The following is a 17,054-nucleotide window of genomic DNA, read 5'->3' on the forward strand; positions in this document are numbered from 1 at the left end:
CTTTCCCTTATTTTTTGCCAGGCAAGGTCAGCCAGTGTATCCAATCACGACAGGGGGTTTCCGCCACCCTTACCCAACAGCTCTGACCGTCAATGCTTCCATGTCAAGGTGAGTTCAAATACTGAGGTCCTGAATTGAGAGCAAATGTAACTCTTCCTGCCGCCCTCTCTAGAGGAGGGCATTTAATCTAGGAAGTGTATTTCTGAAAGCACTTCAGTAAAACAGTCATCCTTAGTTGTTTGCTGGGGTGCAGAGGACATGGGGTACCTTCCCATTTGACAAGAAGAGGATGTCCTAGTGCTGTCATTGGGCTATAAGAATTTGTTTTTGAGGGAGAGGTGGAGGAGTGGGAAGTCATCTTTAAAAGCCAAAGTAAATGAAAAATCTGGGAGAATGTGATTTTGAAAAAGTGAGAAGTAGTGACACCTTTTGCTTTCTTGGTGGCTGTCACCCAGCACTGGCTGCACTCTGTGTGCAGGAGGGAAGGCTCAGGAGAGAGGAGGGCTGATCTTCAGGCAGAGTTGGGAGGAAGGTTACTGTATTTTCCCTCACCAGATCTCCAAACACTGATAGTCAACATAAAAGGGCCTGCCTGACCCTCTAAAGCTTTAGAAGTATATATTTCTGCCCCTCCCTACCTCCAATTAATTCCATCTAATTTTCCAGGGCTGCTAGTTTTATTTACAAACTGGTTTGCAGCACTATGTTTAAGTAATCACTAATTGCTCCTAATGATAGTTTTATTTTCTGTTCATCTGATTTTCAGTCTGGTTAATTAAATCGGTGGAGGTTTAGACTTTCCTGATGGGCTGAAACAGCTAATCCATTTTGATGATGGCACATAATTAAATTAGCATGCATTACAGAGCAAGGTTCTATGTCTCCTCCCTGCTCTGTCCCTTCTTCTCCCACTCTGCAGTTTAACATGTGAGGATTGGTGTATAGAGGATTTAAGGAGGAAAAGATTGGGGGTGGGGCAGAAAGACACCTGATTGAGAAATGGAAACCTGAGACTAGCACTCATGAGTGAATGGGTAGGGAAATGGTGTGGTGTGTGCTTTAGATAAGTAGAGTAAAAGCAAAAAATTAACATTTGCCTGTGTTGCTCCAGCAAACAGAGAGACAACTGGAAAATCAACTTTAAAAAAAATTAATAGACCCAGAACGGCAGAGAAAAAATCCTGGGTTGGGGAGAGAGCTGCAAATTTAAACAATGGTTCCCTCCCTCCATTTAATCTTTTTTTTTCAATCTATAAAAGTCTTGCAGGCATGGTGTGAGGCAAAGTAGAGCTTGATTTAGTTTAATTATTATTAGAGAGGCTAGTCATTTGAGGGAGGGGGGAGATGTGAAAGGGGGGAGGCTATATTCCCAAGATAGACTTTATGAAAGGTATCTAGTTAAAAAGAGTACACAGCAAATTAAATACATTATTGTGGTAATGGGACGACAGAAGTAGAGGTCTATTATACTTATGGCAGTTATAGGAAATGTAGGCTCCTTGCCCTGTTCTAGCACATCCTTTGATATTCATTCCATTCAGCAGCAGGGCCAGGACTTCTCAGAATTAAGTGATGGGTCATTATACTTTAAACACCATGGAGAAGCCTAGATTGGCAATTAAACAGCACTTGCTGACACTCGCTTGTGCCACCCTGTGACCCCCTTTAGATTGAGTTGTTGGAGCTCGGGGCCCTCAGCCTGCTAAATTGGTAGCAGGCACTTCTCCTGACGAGGGCTGGCTCTGAAATCTGCCGGCTTCAAAGGGAGCAAGATCATGTATAAACCATAATGTGGGTGCACCGTGGCTCAAAAAATAAGGCAGGAATAGATGAAATGTTACAAGTGCAAGGGGAAAATGAGAGAATAATGACAAATCTAATGCAACTCAAAGCAGAATTGTTGCACAGAAAAATGCATCCCACTGCTTGTGCATAAAATCAAGGCAGGCAGATGACATCCAGTTAACAGAAACATGTCAACAGTGAAGTAAAGTGAGAGTGAGTAAGAGAGAAGCCCCTGAGACAGCCAGGAACAAAAAATTAGTTGTCCTTAACAAGTTAAGACTCATCATTATATTCTGGCTTGGAGCCATAAAAGGAGACAGTGGTGTATAATGAGCTGCTTAGAATTTTTAGGGTGTTTATTGCAATTCATGGAATACTTGTCTAGAGAAAAAAATATGGGGGGATGTCTGAGGCGAAGGTGAGGGGTGTGCATATGCACACAGCCTTTCTTTTTGCCTCTGACGCGTGCCCGTACGCACGCACACCCAGGCACACAGGCAGGCTGACGAATAGGTTTAAGATGTTTATCCTTTGTTTCAGCCCAGAAACTTCTCTCCTGGCTTCCCATAGATGGCAAAACCCTCTGGGCAGACCGTGCTCTGATAGGTGGTTTGAGGCATGTCTTCTCATGCTCACTGTATCAGCTCAGTGCCTGGTCAAAGCCGCGGGGCAGCCCGTGCCCTCTGGCCAGCAGAGCTTGGTGATGGGGCTGGCCTGCCTGGGGATGCCCACACTTGCCTGCAGATGTGACCTTCATGGCTGGCCTCTGGGCAACAGCCCTGCAGGGCCCTGGTACAAGCCTTGGGGTCACTGTGTTGGCTCTGCCCAAATGTTGAAGCCAGGGAAGACCCCAACCTTACCCTTCCCTCTACATTTTTCCAGAGCCTTCCTTCAAAAGTAGTTCCTGTCTTTGCCTGCCATTATAGTACAGGCCTTTGGAGCATGTAATGCTTCCCAACCCTGAGTATTCCCTAAGCTTAGTAATTACAGTTCATTAGTTAGAGTGTGCTTATGAATAGTTTATAAAAGGTCAGTGGGTGACTAATAGTGATTTTCATAAATGGTTTAAACTATTAAGGTAGTGTCTTCAGGTTGTTTTAACCATTTAAAACTCTTTTCTCCACTTGTAGTGTTGCCCCACTCACTTTGCCTGTGTGCAACGTGGTTATAACATCTCTTGGTCTTTCATTACCCCTTTATAATATGCTCTTAATGTAAATTCAGACAGGGTTAACTGACTGATGGGCAAACAGTGGACCCACTATGAAAAAACAACTGCTGTGAGAGGAAATCAGGAAATAATTTAACAGAATTACACCAGACAAACACTGCACAGCCGTTAAGTGGTGGCAGTGGAAAATACCTTCTGTAATTGAAATTTCAGGGGAAATTCACTTTTGCTGAATGTAATTACTGAAGTTGGAGTGCAGCCAGGAACTTAAAAATTGCACTCTCCCCCCACTCTTACTGCCACGTGAGTGGATGTCTACATGGAAATAAATAGGCAGTTGGACTTTGGGCTGAACCCCCAACCCAGCCCACTGAAGTCTATGGGATTGTATGAGCAGCTTTGGTTCTGAAGCATGTTTTTATAGCCCCAAACATAGGAAGGGGTATGGAAGTCCCAATAGGCAGCCTTGTGTCTTGCAGGGAGAGAGAATGAGTGTGAAATACTGATTGGTCATTGGTAACAAACACACAACTTCCATGGAGAAACTGCTACCCCAAAAAATAACCACTGAGCTGCAGCTGCTTGTTGTTGAAGGCTGCTGTGTCTCTGAAATTTAGAGCTTGGTAGGTAAAATCTCATGCCAGCTGAAGTCAGTGGAAGCTTCACCATCCTCCAGGCTTCAAAACAAGATGTGTATATAGGTTTCTGCTCCTCTGCTGCCCTTCCTCCCCACCTGGTCACTGTCCTGTGTGCAAACACACACTTTTTCTCCTGAATGGTAGTCGAAAAAACTCTTTTCCCCATAATTAGGGGAGGAAGTTGCATTTTTTTTGCCAGTGTTCTTCGCTCTCCTCCATTTTGTGTTAGCTGGAGGCACTTTAATCTTTATAAAAAATAAATAAATTAAATAACCCCTATGTTTATTGAATTTAGTTCCCCATATGATCCTGACCATACAGCAACCCAGCATGTGGGCAGATTTCATTTTTCAGACTGCTTAATTTTTTACTAGATCCTTATTTGAGAAACTAGTCCATTACTCAGTTGTCACAACCATGTCACAGGGTCCTCTTCAGAAGCTTAATAAATGCCATCTTTTGTCACCATGAGCTCCAGTTATCATCATTCTTTTGTGATATTTGGGAGCCCTTCTCCAGTGATGAGTCTAGCCTTGTTCAGGTCCACTCATCTGTCCTTCCATCTCTGTGCTACCACTGCACTCAGTTAGCTCTTCTTCCTTGCTGGTAGATCCTCACTGCATTTCCCACTGTGTCCTCATGCCAAACAAGTGCAGCTTCACTTCCATCTTCATCCTTAATTGACCCATTGTCACTGGCTCTCCTTCCAGTTTGAACTCTAGCTAGCCCCAGTTGTGTAGTCCTCTCTTCAACTCTGGGTCATGCATAAGACAGACAAACGATAGGATGTGTGCCAGCTTTTTATCTCTACGCTTAGACCACTTTCAGTGAGGTCAGGGTTTTGCCGTGGGTCTTATTTTTGCCCATGCTTATAAGTTATTTTTTTTAAAAAACAACCTCTTGCTGTCAGTTTTTATTGTTTGCATTGTGCTGTGGCTGAAGGCCCCAGGCACCATGTGAGCAAACTTAAAGTATGTCCAATCAAAATACTCACACATGCAAAAATAGAGAGAGGGAGAGCAGAAGGAGACAATAAAAAGGCCCAGTATGTCTTGCAAATGGTGAGGCAATTCTGTGGCATAAATAGGACCAAGGCATCAGTCTCCTTGCAGTCTCACCATTGTCTTCTCCTCTGAGCTACCATGCACCAGAGTGTTTCCCCAAGTGTGCATTTGTCTCCCAGCTGCTTTTGTCAGAGACTGGAGAAAGCATTTTTACAGTCCATGTGGAGATTTATGTCCATGGGTTTTAGCAGAAGTAAAAATCTGTGGAGTAATGAACATTTTGCTGCCCTTTCTCCTCTTCCCCTGCCATCAAGTCCTCCTCCTTTCCTTCTCTCCATGGCTTTGTGTGGAGCTGCAGTTATCTACAGTTTAAACAATTTTACATTCTCCCTGTTGGTCTCATCTCTTCCCACCACTGCTTTCAAAGACAAAATACTTCTGTCTAATGATCTGGAGTACTACCAGCTGATAGACAAAGATCCTCAGAGTTTGTAGTGGACAGTACCTCTTGTTCATGAAAGTACTACTGTGTCATCTTGTGAATGTAGGAAATGTCTAGGCAGTTGGCGGGGGGTGTTAAACTCAGTAGTGGAATTTAAGAGAGGGAAAATAAAGAAATCCCATTATATTTCTGACACTTGTACATGGTCAACTTACCCATGTTGTATCACCCCATTTTAAATCCAGCTTGATAGAAAAAAATCATTGTGTATTGATTATAGAAGAAATAATTCTTTATCCCATTGGGTACTCCATATTCTCAGGGTACTTTCTTTGGACAAAACTGGTTCAAAATCTGGGATGAGAGTAGGGATTTGCAGTGATAAAAAACCTTGTCATTTGCCATAATCACTTTAGCCTTGGATTTCTGGAGAAGTTATTTTTGAACCAGATTTTTAGGCTAGATTGCATTCACTGGAAACCTTTTGACTTCAGTGGGGGTTTTCTAAAGGAGAGGCAGTCATAATGTGCTTTCCTTATTCCTTGCAAAACCTTCCTGAGACTGGTGAAAAATAGTATTAAGAAGTCAACCCTGCTTTTCTGAATTTTGTTCATTTTGGTTTAAAGTAAAAAGTCTGAATGGTTGTGCCATGTTTTTGCTGTGGCCCTGACCAAGCAATTAGATTCATACAGAAGGACTGCACATCTGTCTGAATCCAGTTGCAGGATCACGGCTTTTCCATGTATATGACCATTAACCATAAAGCTGACAACATTTTTTCTCTTCAGAAAAAGCTAGACTGTTATTTTACATTAATTTAAGCATTTCTGGGCTACCTTAATAGTCAAAATATATTTAATTTCCACAATCTTCCCACCTTCTGTTAAAGCAATGTGGCTCAGAGATTTATTAGACACAAATAAATATTTTCTTTTGCTCCATCAACAAAATGTAGCTAATGAGGCATCTATAAGGATTATAAAAAATGCATCTAGATTGTGTTGCATTAATATTTTATTTTGCTGTCAATATGCAACAAAAGATGTCATCCCAAATTCATAACATGATTCAGAAGTATAACAATTGATTCCTTGGTTGCCACAGATAATTTATTAGCTAAGAAATGGACTGGTGGATTTACTTGCAGGTAGCTGAAATTCCACTTTCATCCAAGTTCATCCAGTTGAATTTGTCTTTTATTAAAGATATTAAAAATCATGATGTCTCATGTCAGTAATGATAATGAAGGGGAAGATTGGCTTTAATGACATTAGAAGAGTCATTATGTTTAATTTATTGCTAATTAATGCTGCCAGCTTTCATATGCTTTGTCTGGCTGTCATGTGCTTGTTATGTGCCTTTTTTTGTGTGTGTGTGTGTGTATACACATCCCTCCCCATTCATTCATTTTTATTCTGACGATTTACACAGCTTTCTCTCCTCTAGGTTTCCTCCACACATGGTCCCGCCACACCATAGTTTACATACAACTGGAATCCCTCATCCGGCCATAGTCACACCAACAGTCAAACAGGAATCTTCCCAGAGCGACGTCGGCTCACTCCACAGCTCGTAAGTTGTTGCTTCCTGTCTCTTAATATTGGAGCACCCCAAAGCATCCCTTGTGCATGTGTGGCTTTTTAAAAGGCTTAGACTTTCAGGAATGTGTTTGTGGCAATATTTTTTGTTTTAACTGCTTTTTCTCTTCTAATTGATTTGAACGTGGCTTAACTACTGAAGTGTGTCAAAATCATGGTAACAGTCTCAGACTCATTCTGTGACATATACAAGTACTTATTAACTTTACCCATTTTAATAAGAAAGTGGAATTTTCTTAATATTCAAGCATCTTGACTAGTTTCCCTGTTGTTCAGTGCCTAGTTTGAAGCTGTGACACACCAGATACACAACAGGAGACAATAAACCAGTGCATAAATGGCTTGTTCAAAGCTGCATAGAATGCTGGTGGTATCAAATTTAGGTTTGAAGCAAGGAGAGCCGTGGTCTTCCTCTAGCCCTGGTGCTTGTGGTGCTTCTTGCCTTTCATTTCATGGTGAAGCAGAAAGACAGCTTTTCAGTTCCCACTGATGATCAAGTGTAATTATTTCTTTTACTGTCATGGTCACAAGTCCTCTCCATGAACACAGTTCTCTTGAGTGCCCATCTCCTTCCCAGGTTCTTCTGGGGGGCTGAGAGGATACTTGGCAATCACTTGTAAATATGAGATAAGTTTTATTTTAAAACTGTTCTCGTACAGCAGCTAGGGTGAAAGTCCTAGAGAACCTTCTGGTCATCCTTCTAGAGTCTAATTTCTGAGGATTAATGCTAGAGGGATTGAGGGGATTAATTTAATGAATTCATAAGAGTTCTCACTGTGAGGTTTATGTCTGTTGTATCTTTACCCTTCAGAAAACATCAGGACTCCAAAAAAGAAGAAGAGAAAAAGAAGCCACACATAAAGAAACCTCTTAATGCATTTATGTTGTATATGAAGGAAATGAGAGCAAAAGTTGTAGCAGAATGCACATTGAAAGAGAGCGCAGCCATCAACCAGATCCTCGGTCGAAGGGTAGGTAACGAGGGAGAACCACCAGCCAGGACTGAAGCTCAATACGATTCACACTGCTTGTGGAGAAAAGGAGTTGCTTCCTTCTGAATCACTGTGTTTTCCTGTTATTTTGATAATGGATAGGGAAGTGATTAAACCAAAGGCCTTCTTTTGGTCTTTGTTTTCGCAGGCACTTTTTGTCAGTGGAGTCATTCACAAGGAAGGGGGGAGAGTTAACACTGTTATTTCAGTGTTATTTCCATTACCTGGAGATGGAAAAATCTCAAAATTCTTACTTTGTCCTAGAAACAGGCAGAAAAGTAAATGGGGAAGGAAAAAGCCTTTGGGAAGTACAGTACCACTATCAGCACCTGTGAAAACCAGGAGAGGAGAGTGGGTGCTGGTGAGGAAGGGGGAGGAAAGACCTGTAAATCTGTAACTGAGATTGGGCTCATGACAAGTGGTTCAGCTTCTGAACCCTCTCCTCTGCTCTTTGTTTTTGTTTAGTTTTCTTAATTCTCCCCTCTCATCGGGAAACAACGGGGCTGAGTGAGCATGAATTGTGACTCAGTTAAGTTTACCAAAGTTACAATCTGGAGTTATGAATAAAATAAGAATGGCAGCGTGCCATATCTTCTTTTTTTATCTCTTTTTCAATTAAAATCAACTCTCGCTGTCTTTACATGTAAATAATATGCTCTGCTGTTAACACGCTTAAAAAAAACAAACTTGTGCTTTTTGTTTTGTCTTGTTTTCTTTTCTTCACCTCAGTGGCACGCGTTATCCAGAGAAGAACAAGCAAAATACTATGAACTAGCAAGAAAGGAGCGACAGCTTCATATGCAGCTGTACCCAGGCTGGTCTGCACGGGATAACTATGTAGGTTCCTATGTAGGTGGAAATTTTTTTAGTAGTTGAGCTTGTAGAAATGTGTATGTGACCTGCTGATCTACGACCACACATTGCACACAAGCACTACTTGGAAAGCGTGCCTCGGGATCCCAATCTGGTAACAACCATGGACGCTTCCTTCTGCGATACTAAAAGTATTGGGAATAATTCCCAGCCCTCCACTTGGAGAAGGTTTCCCAGCTGGGATTCGTAAAAGGTTGGAATTGGGGCATGGCAGTAGAGCTCTGTGAAGAAACTCTTGCCTTCACGTTTACCAGTGTCTAGAAAAGCTGTTTGGCTTGCTGGTCATTTTAAATTTCAATTTTTAAAACAAACTTAAAAATTCCCCTAGTATGGCTCCTCTCCTTTCCACCAAAAAGATGAATTATTAGTGTCTTGTGCTTATCTGTGTGAGAGTATAGTGGAAAGTGGAAGAATGACTTATCCTAGCTTCAGAGAAGGACTGGCAAAACCAAAAGCATGACTTGTTTGAAAGTCTTACTCTCAAGTGGGGTTAAATTAATTATTCCACACTCTACTGTTGTGTATTTCAATTATGTTTTACTTATTCATGGCCATATTATCCCCCCCTCTCATTTTTTAAGGTGTTTCAGAGCTTGTTATCAATTCATGGATTGTTTCCCCTCTCCACCTTTCAAAAAGCTTGTTTAGTAGCTAAAAGTAGTAGGGTTTTCTTTCTATTAAAAACACAAGGCCAGCACTGTAACTACTTACTGGTAGTATATAATCCCTTTAAAAAAAATTCCATAAAAATCCCCTAAAACTTTCAAGGTCTCTAACTGTGGAATGAGTTAGAGAATCTGCATTCCAGGCAGACTTCCCTGCAGGGTTGGGGTCCAGCAGCTGCAACACTGATGTCAGTTACATATAAGGTTACATATTTTTGTTTTGTGGAAATCTGTCTCTTCCATCCTCATCAGCATCACTGCCTGTTTTACCCTAAATAACCTGTTTTGCCGCAAATCGCAGAAACTGTGCCCTTTGTGACTGGCAATGTTTACCCCTGTGAGAATCTGTGCTTTTCTGTGTACGGGTGGGAAGAAGCCAGGTTAGAGTCTGCAGCAAAGGCCAGAGCAACAGCAACAGCTCTCTATGCTCTTCCACCATTTCAGCAGTGGAGAATACACATGCTCACTTATTTAGCAGTATGTACTTAAGGACACTTTTTCAAATCCTTCTTTCTTGATCATCTTTTCTTTCTATTGGGCTCTGCCTCCCTCCCTCCTTTGTTTGCCATTGCAGGTGTAGCCATGCGTGCTTCTCAGAGGAAACCTCATTAAGCCCAATGAGGCACTGCTTCTGCTTACATGTATTTTCCCTTTCTTTGCAGCATAGTCTGGTCCTGACTGTCAGAACATAGGCTTGAGGTAGTTCCTCAGCACTGTGCAGTATCATCTTCTTGGGTGTTCAAAAGGGAGTAGAGGCTTGACTGATGGTTCGGGAATGCTCATTCTGTGCAGTGACTGTGCCACCGACAGGCGGGCATGTACAAAGCCTTCAGTGTTTTGGACCTTTTACTTTTGTCCTCACCGTGTGAGCACTGAGAAACCCTTTCTTCTCGAGCTAAAAAGGACAGGATGAGAAAGCCTGCGCTTCCCCAGCGGCTTGATGCTGTACCCCCAGGTGACCTTCAGGGGGAACCTTCCTGCCTGAGGAGAGCGCGGTACCTTTGCATCACAGGATTGCATCATCTGCAGGATGTATTTATTTCTCCTCTCCTGGTCCATTCAGAGCTCTCCGAGTTCCCCTCCTCTCTTGGCATTTTGTGGGGTGTCAAGCCCTTCATGCACCTAGAAGGGGGGAGCACATTTGGGCTGCCTGAAATGTTGAAATTGTCAGGCATCTCACATCAAGCACAAGTAAGCAGCCAGCTATAGCCCAGGTCTTCAGAAATAGGAGCAGTACATTCAAGAAATGCGGCTTTCAGCCTGCTCTTAAGTCAGAGAAGAGGATTCAGGGAATCCCTTGTGGCTTGTTGGTGTCACAAGGCTCATTTGCTCTTCTTGAGATCTAATATAGGATGTTAAGCAGCTCTAAGTGCTGGATGTAGGGGTCTCATCACCATGCTTGATGCTTGTCTAGAAAACTAGTACCAAAGAACTGTGCAGTCTTGTCAAAATCTATGTTGGTTTGGCTCTATAGAGGGAGCTACCAAAACAATTAGCAAGTATTTACATCCACCTTCACTTGCAGACGAAGAATTTCTATAGTACGATGACGAAAAATGTTGCAGACTGTCTGCTCAAGTCTGAGGAGGACAATTGGAGGGAAAAGCAAAAAAAAATCCTGCAGAGCCTAGAAAACCTGCTGCTGTGATCCTTTTCTTAAGTCCTTGTATTAATTTATCTACGTAATCAAATATCTTCTTGTAGCACGGAGATTGAACAAGGAAGCCAGGTGATTCTTCTCCCTCTCTCCTATGAAAAGGGTGTAAAAGAAGTTAGTGGGACGTCTGTCAGTTCTTTGTTAGAAACAGTTTTCAAAGCTTGTGTTGAACCAGAAATTCCTGGTCCCTGGCTGACATTCCTGTCTGTCATTTTTAGCAGATCTTTTTCCAGCCATTTTTAACAGATTGTTCCTTACAGGGATTATAGCATTTTAATACCTGTCTGGAAGAGTTTGTAAAGGACCGGTGATTCCTGACCTCTGTTCTGGCTGGCCCTTGTGTGAAGAAGTTATGAGGTCTTAAATTGGAAGAGCTCTTGAATTCCTGAATGTACTGCAAAAACTGAGCAAATTTCCCACAAGATGCGGCATGTTAATTATGCAAGTTACCTCCTGGAGATTAAATAAAAATCAGGCTTATGGTCCTGAGGCAATTGTCTGGTTTCAGTTACATGGTTGCAAACCTTGAAAAAATTCACCGACTTTCACAGAGTTACTGTCAATCTAGATCCGTATCGATGGAGCAGTCTGAGCCTCTTGTATCTTATGGTATATGCAGACTTCAAGATACAACATTTTTCCTTATTTTATTCTCAGGGAATTTTGGGAGCAGTGCTTGTCTATCTTGTCTGCCTGTTATGTTGGACTGATGGCTGCTGTAGCAATTGACTCAGAGCAACATCTTTCGATATCCCTCAAAATGACCTCTGAGGTGTTGGAGGCGATTTCTCAGCAGCATCTAGCTCACGGGATTATGTGCACATCATTTAAAAATCCTTTAAAACTGGTGGTGCACACAGCTTTTTCTGTCACCAGAAGGTTCTTATGTACAAGATCATTTTTGTTGCAGCTTGGAAAGCCCAGTTTACAGCCCTGAGCAAGAGAGGGGGAAAAAGTACATAAGTCCTATGCCAGAAAGCCAGCTTTTGGGGTGGAAAAATATGACAACAACAAATCAAGGTGCAACATTTATGCTCAGGAGTTTTTTTGCCAATACATGCCACAGAACATATCATAGTGAGCATCCCAAATGTTACAGTTGATGTAACACCTGAAGCCCAATCTTAGCCATTTACAGTCAGACCAACCTACTGAGAAAGATGTTCACCATGTGCGAGAACTTCTTGGCTTCACCAAGAAGTCCAGCCCTTCAAAAGTGCTGTGAGATTCCTTTTTCCAAGACATGTTTGTTCCCTTTTGACCACAAGGGACTGCTAGCCTGGTGTCTTTTCACCAACTTTTCTTAGTACCACATCTTCAAAAGCAGGGAACTCTGTGCTGTTCACACTTGACATTGTTGGCTCAAAAGCTTCTGGGGAGCTATGAAAATGAAATTATTCTATTCCCTTGCACTGGCCGTTTTTGTACTGCTCTCCAAACCCTGTAGCTTTGTCTTAGTAAAGTTTCTTAGAAAACAGCTTTTCTCTTTTGTGCCATGCTTAGTACTTTATAACTCTTCTCTTGAGTTTGTTTGGGATTGTTGGGTTTCCACAGAAGTCAGGCTCCTAGTCCCATCCTCTCCCAGGCTGCTGGAGGGAAATGGAGAAAGGGCCTCTCCCCCTCCAGTCAGAAACCATAATAAAATGTATTGTCTTGTGGGACAGTATTTGGGAAAAGGATGCAGTTTAGCAAAATATTACTGGTGATTTTTTCATGTGATAGAGCAAAATGTGGGAAGGGTCTGTTGTATCTGGATTCCCCTTCTGCTCTAATGGTCAGGTTTGGGTGCCAAGGAACTCCAAGGGCTCAATCTGACCTTGCTTATGGACTCCCCCGTCTTGAATCTCCAATGTTATCCCTTCTTCCCCCACCCCACAGAAAGATGACCAGAAATTATTTTTTTAAAGCAGGAGCATACAAGTGTCAGAGTTTCTGTCATGGTAATGTTATCTCAAAAAAAAACATTTTGAAAATTGTTCTACCCCCTCCCAAGCTACTTATGGCATTGGTGGGTGTTGGCCTTGGGGGGGGAGTGCAGCAAGGCTGTCTGAAAAGGCACAGGGTGGGCAGGCAGAGCCATCCCTGGGGTGTGAGCATCCCCTTGGGGACACAGGAGCCTCCCTGCACCAGGAGTGACCTGGCACTGCGCTTTGGTGTCCTCCCTGGAGAGCCTCCTGCACCAGCCACAGCTCAGTGCTGTTTTGTGAGGAGACACCTTTTGTAATCCTTCTCATTTGTGTATGTTTCCTGCAGGGAAAGAAGAAGAAGAGGAAAAGGGATAAGCAGCCAGGAGAGACCAATGGTAAGTAAAAATAAGTCTAAATCTCTGGCTTAGTGGAAGTGTGGCAATCCAGGTGTGACGCTCCTAGGTACGGGGGAGGTGGGTACAAGTCTCCTGGCCTGAGGGGGAGCCGGCCCCTATCCTAGACAGCCTTTTTTGTTTGTTGTTTTTTTTTAATGCACTCTAATTATTTACGCGTTATCGCCCTTCTAAAACTAGTAACCAAGCCACTGCATGTCAGAGCCTCTCGTGACGTTAGCTGAATTTGTACGTGACCATTGCAAAGCCTGTAGCTGCAGAGCCGTAGCTGTAATGCCTATGCCATCGTTCCTAAAGTTGTCCGCTTATTTTGCGCATCTGTGTGTGCGTGTTCGTACGTATGGATGTGTTTGGTATTGGTTTGGGCTGGACCTGGATGTTCTGATGCATGCCTTACAGTGGTAAATCGCACCCATTTTAAATTAAGGAGGTTTGCCATTCTGTCTAGGACATTAGAAATACTGCATAGGCAATCTCATAGTCAATTTTGAAGAAGCCCTGACTTAGTTTTTTTGAAGCCTTTGTATAATTTGTTCTTTTTTTTCAGAACACAGCGAATGTTTCCTAAATCCTTGCCTTTCACTTCCTCCGATTACAGGTGCTAACGTCATTTTGAGTCATTTAAAATAGTTTATAAACTGCTTTTTAATTTTTTTTTCCTTCCATTATAGATTTTAACATTAAACACTTATGACATTAAGAAAAAATACCATCCACACGTTTTGATAGTATTTATTATCTATATATCTTTATATCTATTATATGCTTGATAGTATTTTTTAATTTTGTTTTTTGTTTTTGTAACAATTGCTATTAAAACAGTAATACAGTAAAAATAAAATAACGCAAGAGTTGTACTAACTGTGCAAATTGAATATGCAGTATTTCTTTAAAGAGACTGATAAAGAATGGAAGCAAGTCAGTAATGAACCTCCTTAATCTAATGGCATTTTTCATGGCTCCCACTAAGTCTTCTCACATTAGCATGCATATGCATTTTTTTATTATTATTTTACTTTTGGATTTTATTTCTTTTCCTTGCTGCTCAAGCCTCTTCATTGCAATTCACTAGCTGTACTAACTCAGCAACTTGCCATGCTTTACATTTTATTTTCTGGCTGATACTAACATGCTCATTTCGCAATCTGCTTATTCTTATCCATTCTTTTAAATACAAATTAATAAAACCCAATAAATTGAATGTTATTCCAAAAGCTGCATTATCCCAGGAGATATAATTTCCTTTTTTTTGTTTGTTTATTTTTGGTTTTTGTTTCCTTTTATTTTTATTTTGTATCTGAGTTGAAGAAAAAAGCATGTTCAGGATCTAACTTCCATACTCAGCTTCTTTTCTTTCTTTCCCCCCTTCTCAAAAAAGAGAATAAAAAAAAACAACCCACCCCAAATAAATCTTGCCTGAAACATCCTGCTAGACCATCCACAAAGACTTTCCTCTACCTGCTCTTTAAAAGGGAAATAAACAGTCCTTCATAAAGGGATACTGCAGCTTTAATTGCAACAGCTAATCTCAAGAGTTGAATAAAAATGTGATTATCACTTTTTTTTTTTTAACTTTAAAATCAAAAGTCAATATTTTGCAATTAATAACGAGGACATTGATTTTTATTCCCTTTTTTATTTTTATTTTTTCCTTATTTTTATTTTTCTCTTTTTTCTCCCCCTTTCTCTCTTCCTCTCTCTCTCTCTCTCTCCCCCTCTCCCCTTTTCTTTTCTTCCTCTCTCCCTTTTCTGCTCGCTTTTCTTGAACTCATTCAGACCTGAGCGCTCCTAAGAAATGCCGAGCGCGCTTTGGCCTTGATCAACAGAATAACTGGTGCGGCCCCTGCAGGTGTGTATAGTTTTCCCAGACTCGCTATGGCTGATTTGCAGCTGGTTTATTTGGTACTTTCCCCTTTTTTTTCCTGCCTTGTTGCTTTGTAGCTCTGTGTTGTGATCTGGAAGACACAAGGGAGTGGGACACTGCTATGAGTTATCATCTCTCTGAAAGGGTTTTGCTTTTTTTTTTCGTTGTTGGTCTTTTTTTTTTTTTTCTTCCTCTTTGCTGCTGCTAGCCAAAAACCCACTGTAAAACAGCATCAGCCTTAAGCCCATCTGATCTGTGGCTCAACCACGCTCCCTCCACCCAAGGAAAGTTGCTCCCAAAGCCCTTGATAACAGGCGTTGAGTGCAGTACCAACACCGGACAGACACACAGCCGTGTCGGAGATGTTTTCTTTTCTTTTGGCTCGTGTGAAAGTCCTGTTTTCTTTCCTGCCCGTGGTACGTGGGGAGATTACCAAATAAAACTAAGGTGATTGAAAGCTAAACGTAGCTGTAGCTAAGATGACACAGTCCAAATGAGCTCTATCCACCATTGTGTTGTATTTTTTGTGTTTACCTTATGCTAACAGATGCAAATACTCCAAAGAAGTGTCGGGCATTGTTCGGGCTTGACCGACAGAGTTTATGGTGCAAACCATGCAGGTATAATACTACCCATTAGGCCTTTGGGGAAATAAAAGCAATCTGTCCTTTTAGTGCATTTGTGTGATTTTATTTTTTAATCTTTTTTCCCCACTCCCCACCTTTCTCTCTCCCACAGCATCAATTGCTAATAATCTTTGATCTTTGGAATTTCTTGCTAAATTAATGCCATTTTCTCTCTTTCTTTACCAATAACCTCTCCCTGGTGGTAGAACTGGGAACAAGAAAAATTCAAGTCCTTAAAGCTGGCAGTTTTTTGGCTTTTTCATTATTTTGTTCCAGATTGTCAGCAAATTGGACATCTGTATTTTGTCTTTCATTTGGGTCTATGTCCGCTGCCTCCAAAGGCTTTTTAAAAAGGTTCTGGGATCTGCAGCACGAGTGTTTTTCTCGTTATTAGAGACATAAAAGCCAGTGTTTACAGCTTATATTGTACTAATTATTTGGTGTTGTCTGCAAAATTAAATAGCTACCTGTAGGCTTCTATGCCTCAGTAATGTCTGTGTAGCTACCAATTTTATAAATGATCTGGTGTCTTTTTTTCTGATTCCAAAAAGACTTCTTTTTTCCTAAATTTTATCCCAGCAAGTGAGCTGTAAATGTCTGAGCTCTAGATAAAACTAATTACAACTTTAGTGGGACAGTTTGCAGCATTAAAAGGAGATGAAAGACATCAGAGAGCCCAAATTTTGACAGCCCATGTTCTACTGGAGTTAATTCCATGTATAACTCAGTACGTACTTCTTTCTTGGTGGAGGGATACCAAGTAGTTCTTTTCTCATTCCTTTTTCCTTATATGATCGCATTTGGTTAAATTTGTTGTTTCTTTGTTCTGATACAAGCAGTCTTTGAATTTGGAATATTATGATGGTAGGTATTTCAACCCAAACCACACTCTTGTTTGTAGTGATTCCTCTCCCACATTTTCCCCTCTTACTCATGCCAGTCCCATGTGCTCCATCTCATTTAGAATGTAGATCAGACGTTCATTGTATTTTGTGTATGCACGCAGTCTTGTTTGTGCTTAGTGTGGAGGATAACATGGCTTGAGGGTGGTGTTGTGTGTTAAAATACCAGCTGTGGCACCAGAAATGTCTTCAACAGTTTGCATACTGTCCCGTTTGAGGCATGCTAGTACCAGGTGTTGGGGTCTTAAATACCAGAATCAGTACATACGTTAAACAGGCTTTGAAAGTAGCAATTGCTCAAAGGAAGAAGAGTGGTGTAGCCCCTTCATGGTGGCAGGAGGCTCAATTCTCATGCTAGCCAAAATGCTGTGTTTAATTAGGCTTTATTCTGTGATTAGTTCACTACATGTTATCATCTGATATTTGTACAGTCTAGAGATATTTGAAGCATGTTAGGCTCTGGATGCCAAGTACCAGAACTGGGGGCACATGGTATTTGTGTGACTTTATCTTTCCC

At 41.5% G+C, this 17,054-nt stretch overlaps 1 protein-coding gene across 1 annotated transcript in view; it reads left to right on the forward strand.

Annotated features, from left to right (window-relative positions):
- TCF7L2 (transcription factor 7-like 2 (T-cell specific, HMG-box)) overlaps positions 1 to 17,054 on the forward strand; it is a 181,413-nt gene that overhangs the window by 159,801 nt on the left and 4,558 nt on the right. Inside the window, exons 5-11 of the mRNA XM_010007934.1 lie at positions 22 to 108; positions 6,487 to 6,612; positions 7,450 to 7,609; positions 8,360 to 8,467; positions 13,079 to 13,127; positions 13,693 to 13,743; positions 14,922 to 14,994. Of these exons, the coding sequence (XP_010006236.1) occupies positions 22 to 108; positions 6,487 to 6,612; positions 7,450 to 7,609; positions 8,360 to 8,467; positions 13,079 to 13,127; positions 13,693 to 13,743; positions 14,922 to 14,994 (654 nt within the window). The remainder of the gene's footprint in view (positions 1 to 21; positions 109 to 6,486; positions 6,613 to 7,449; positions 7,610 to 8,359; positions 8,468 to 13,078; positions 13,128 to 13,692; positions 13,744 to 14,921; positions 14,995 to 17,054) is intronic.

The sequence above is a fragment of the Chaetura pelagica genome, unplaced genomic scaffold (genome assembly GCF_000747805.2).
Source record: "Chaetura pelagica isolate M959 unplaced genomic scaffold, ChaPel_1.0 scaffold531, whole genome shotgun sequence".
NCBI classification, from domain to species: domain Eukaryota; kingdom Metazoa; phylum Chordata; class Aves; order Apodiformes; family Apodidae; genus Chaetura; species Chaetura pelagica.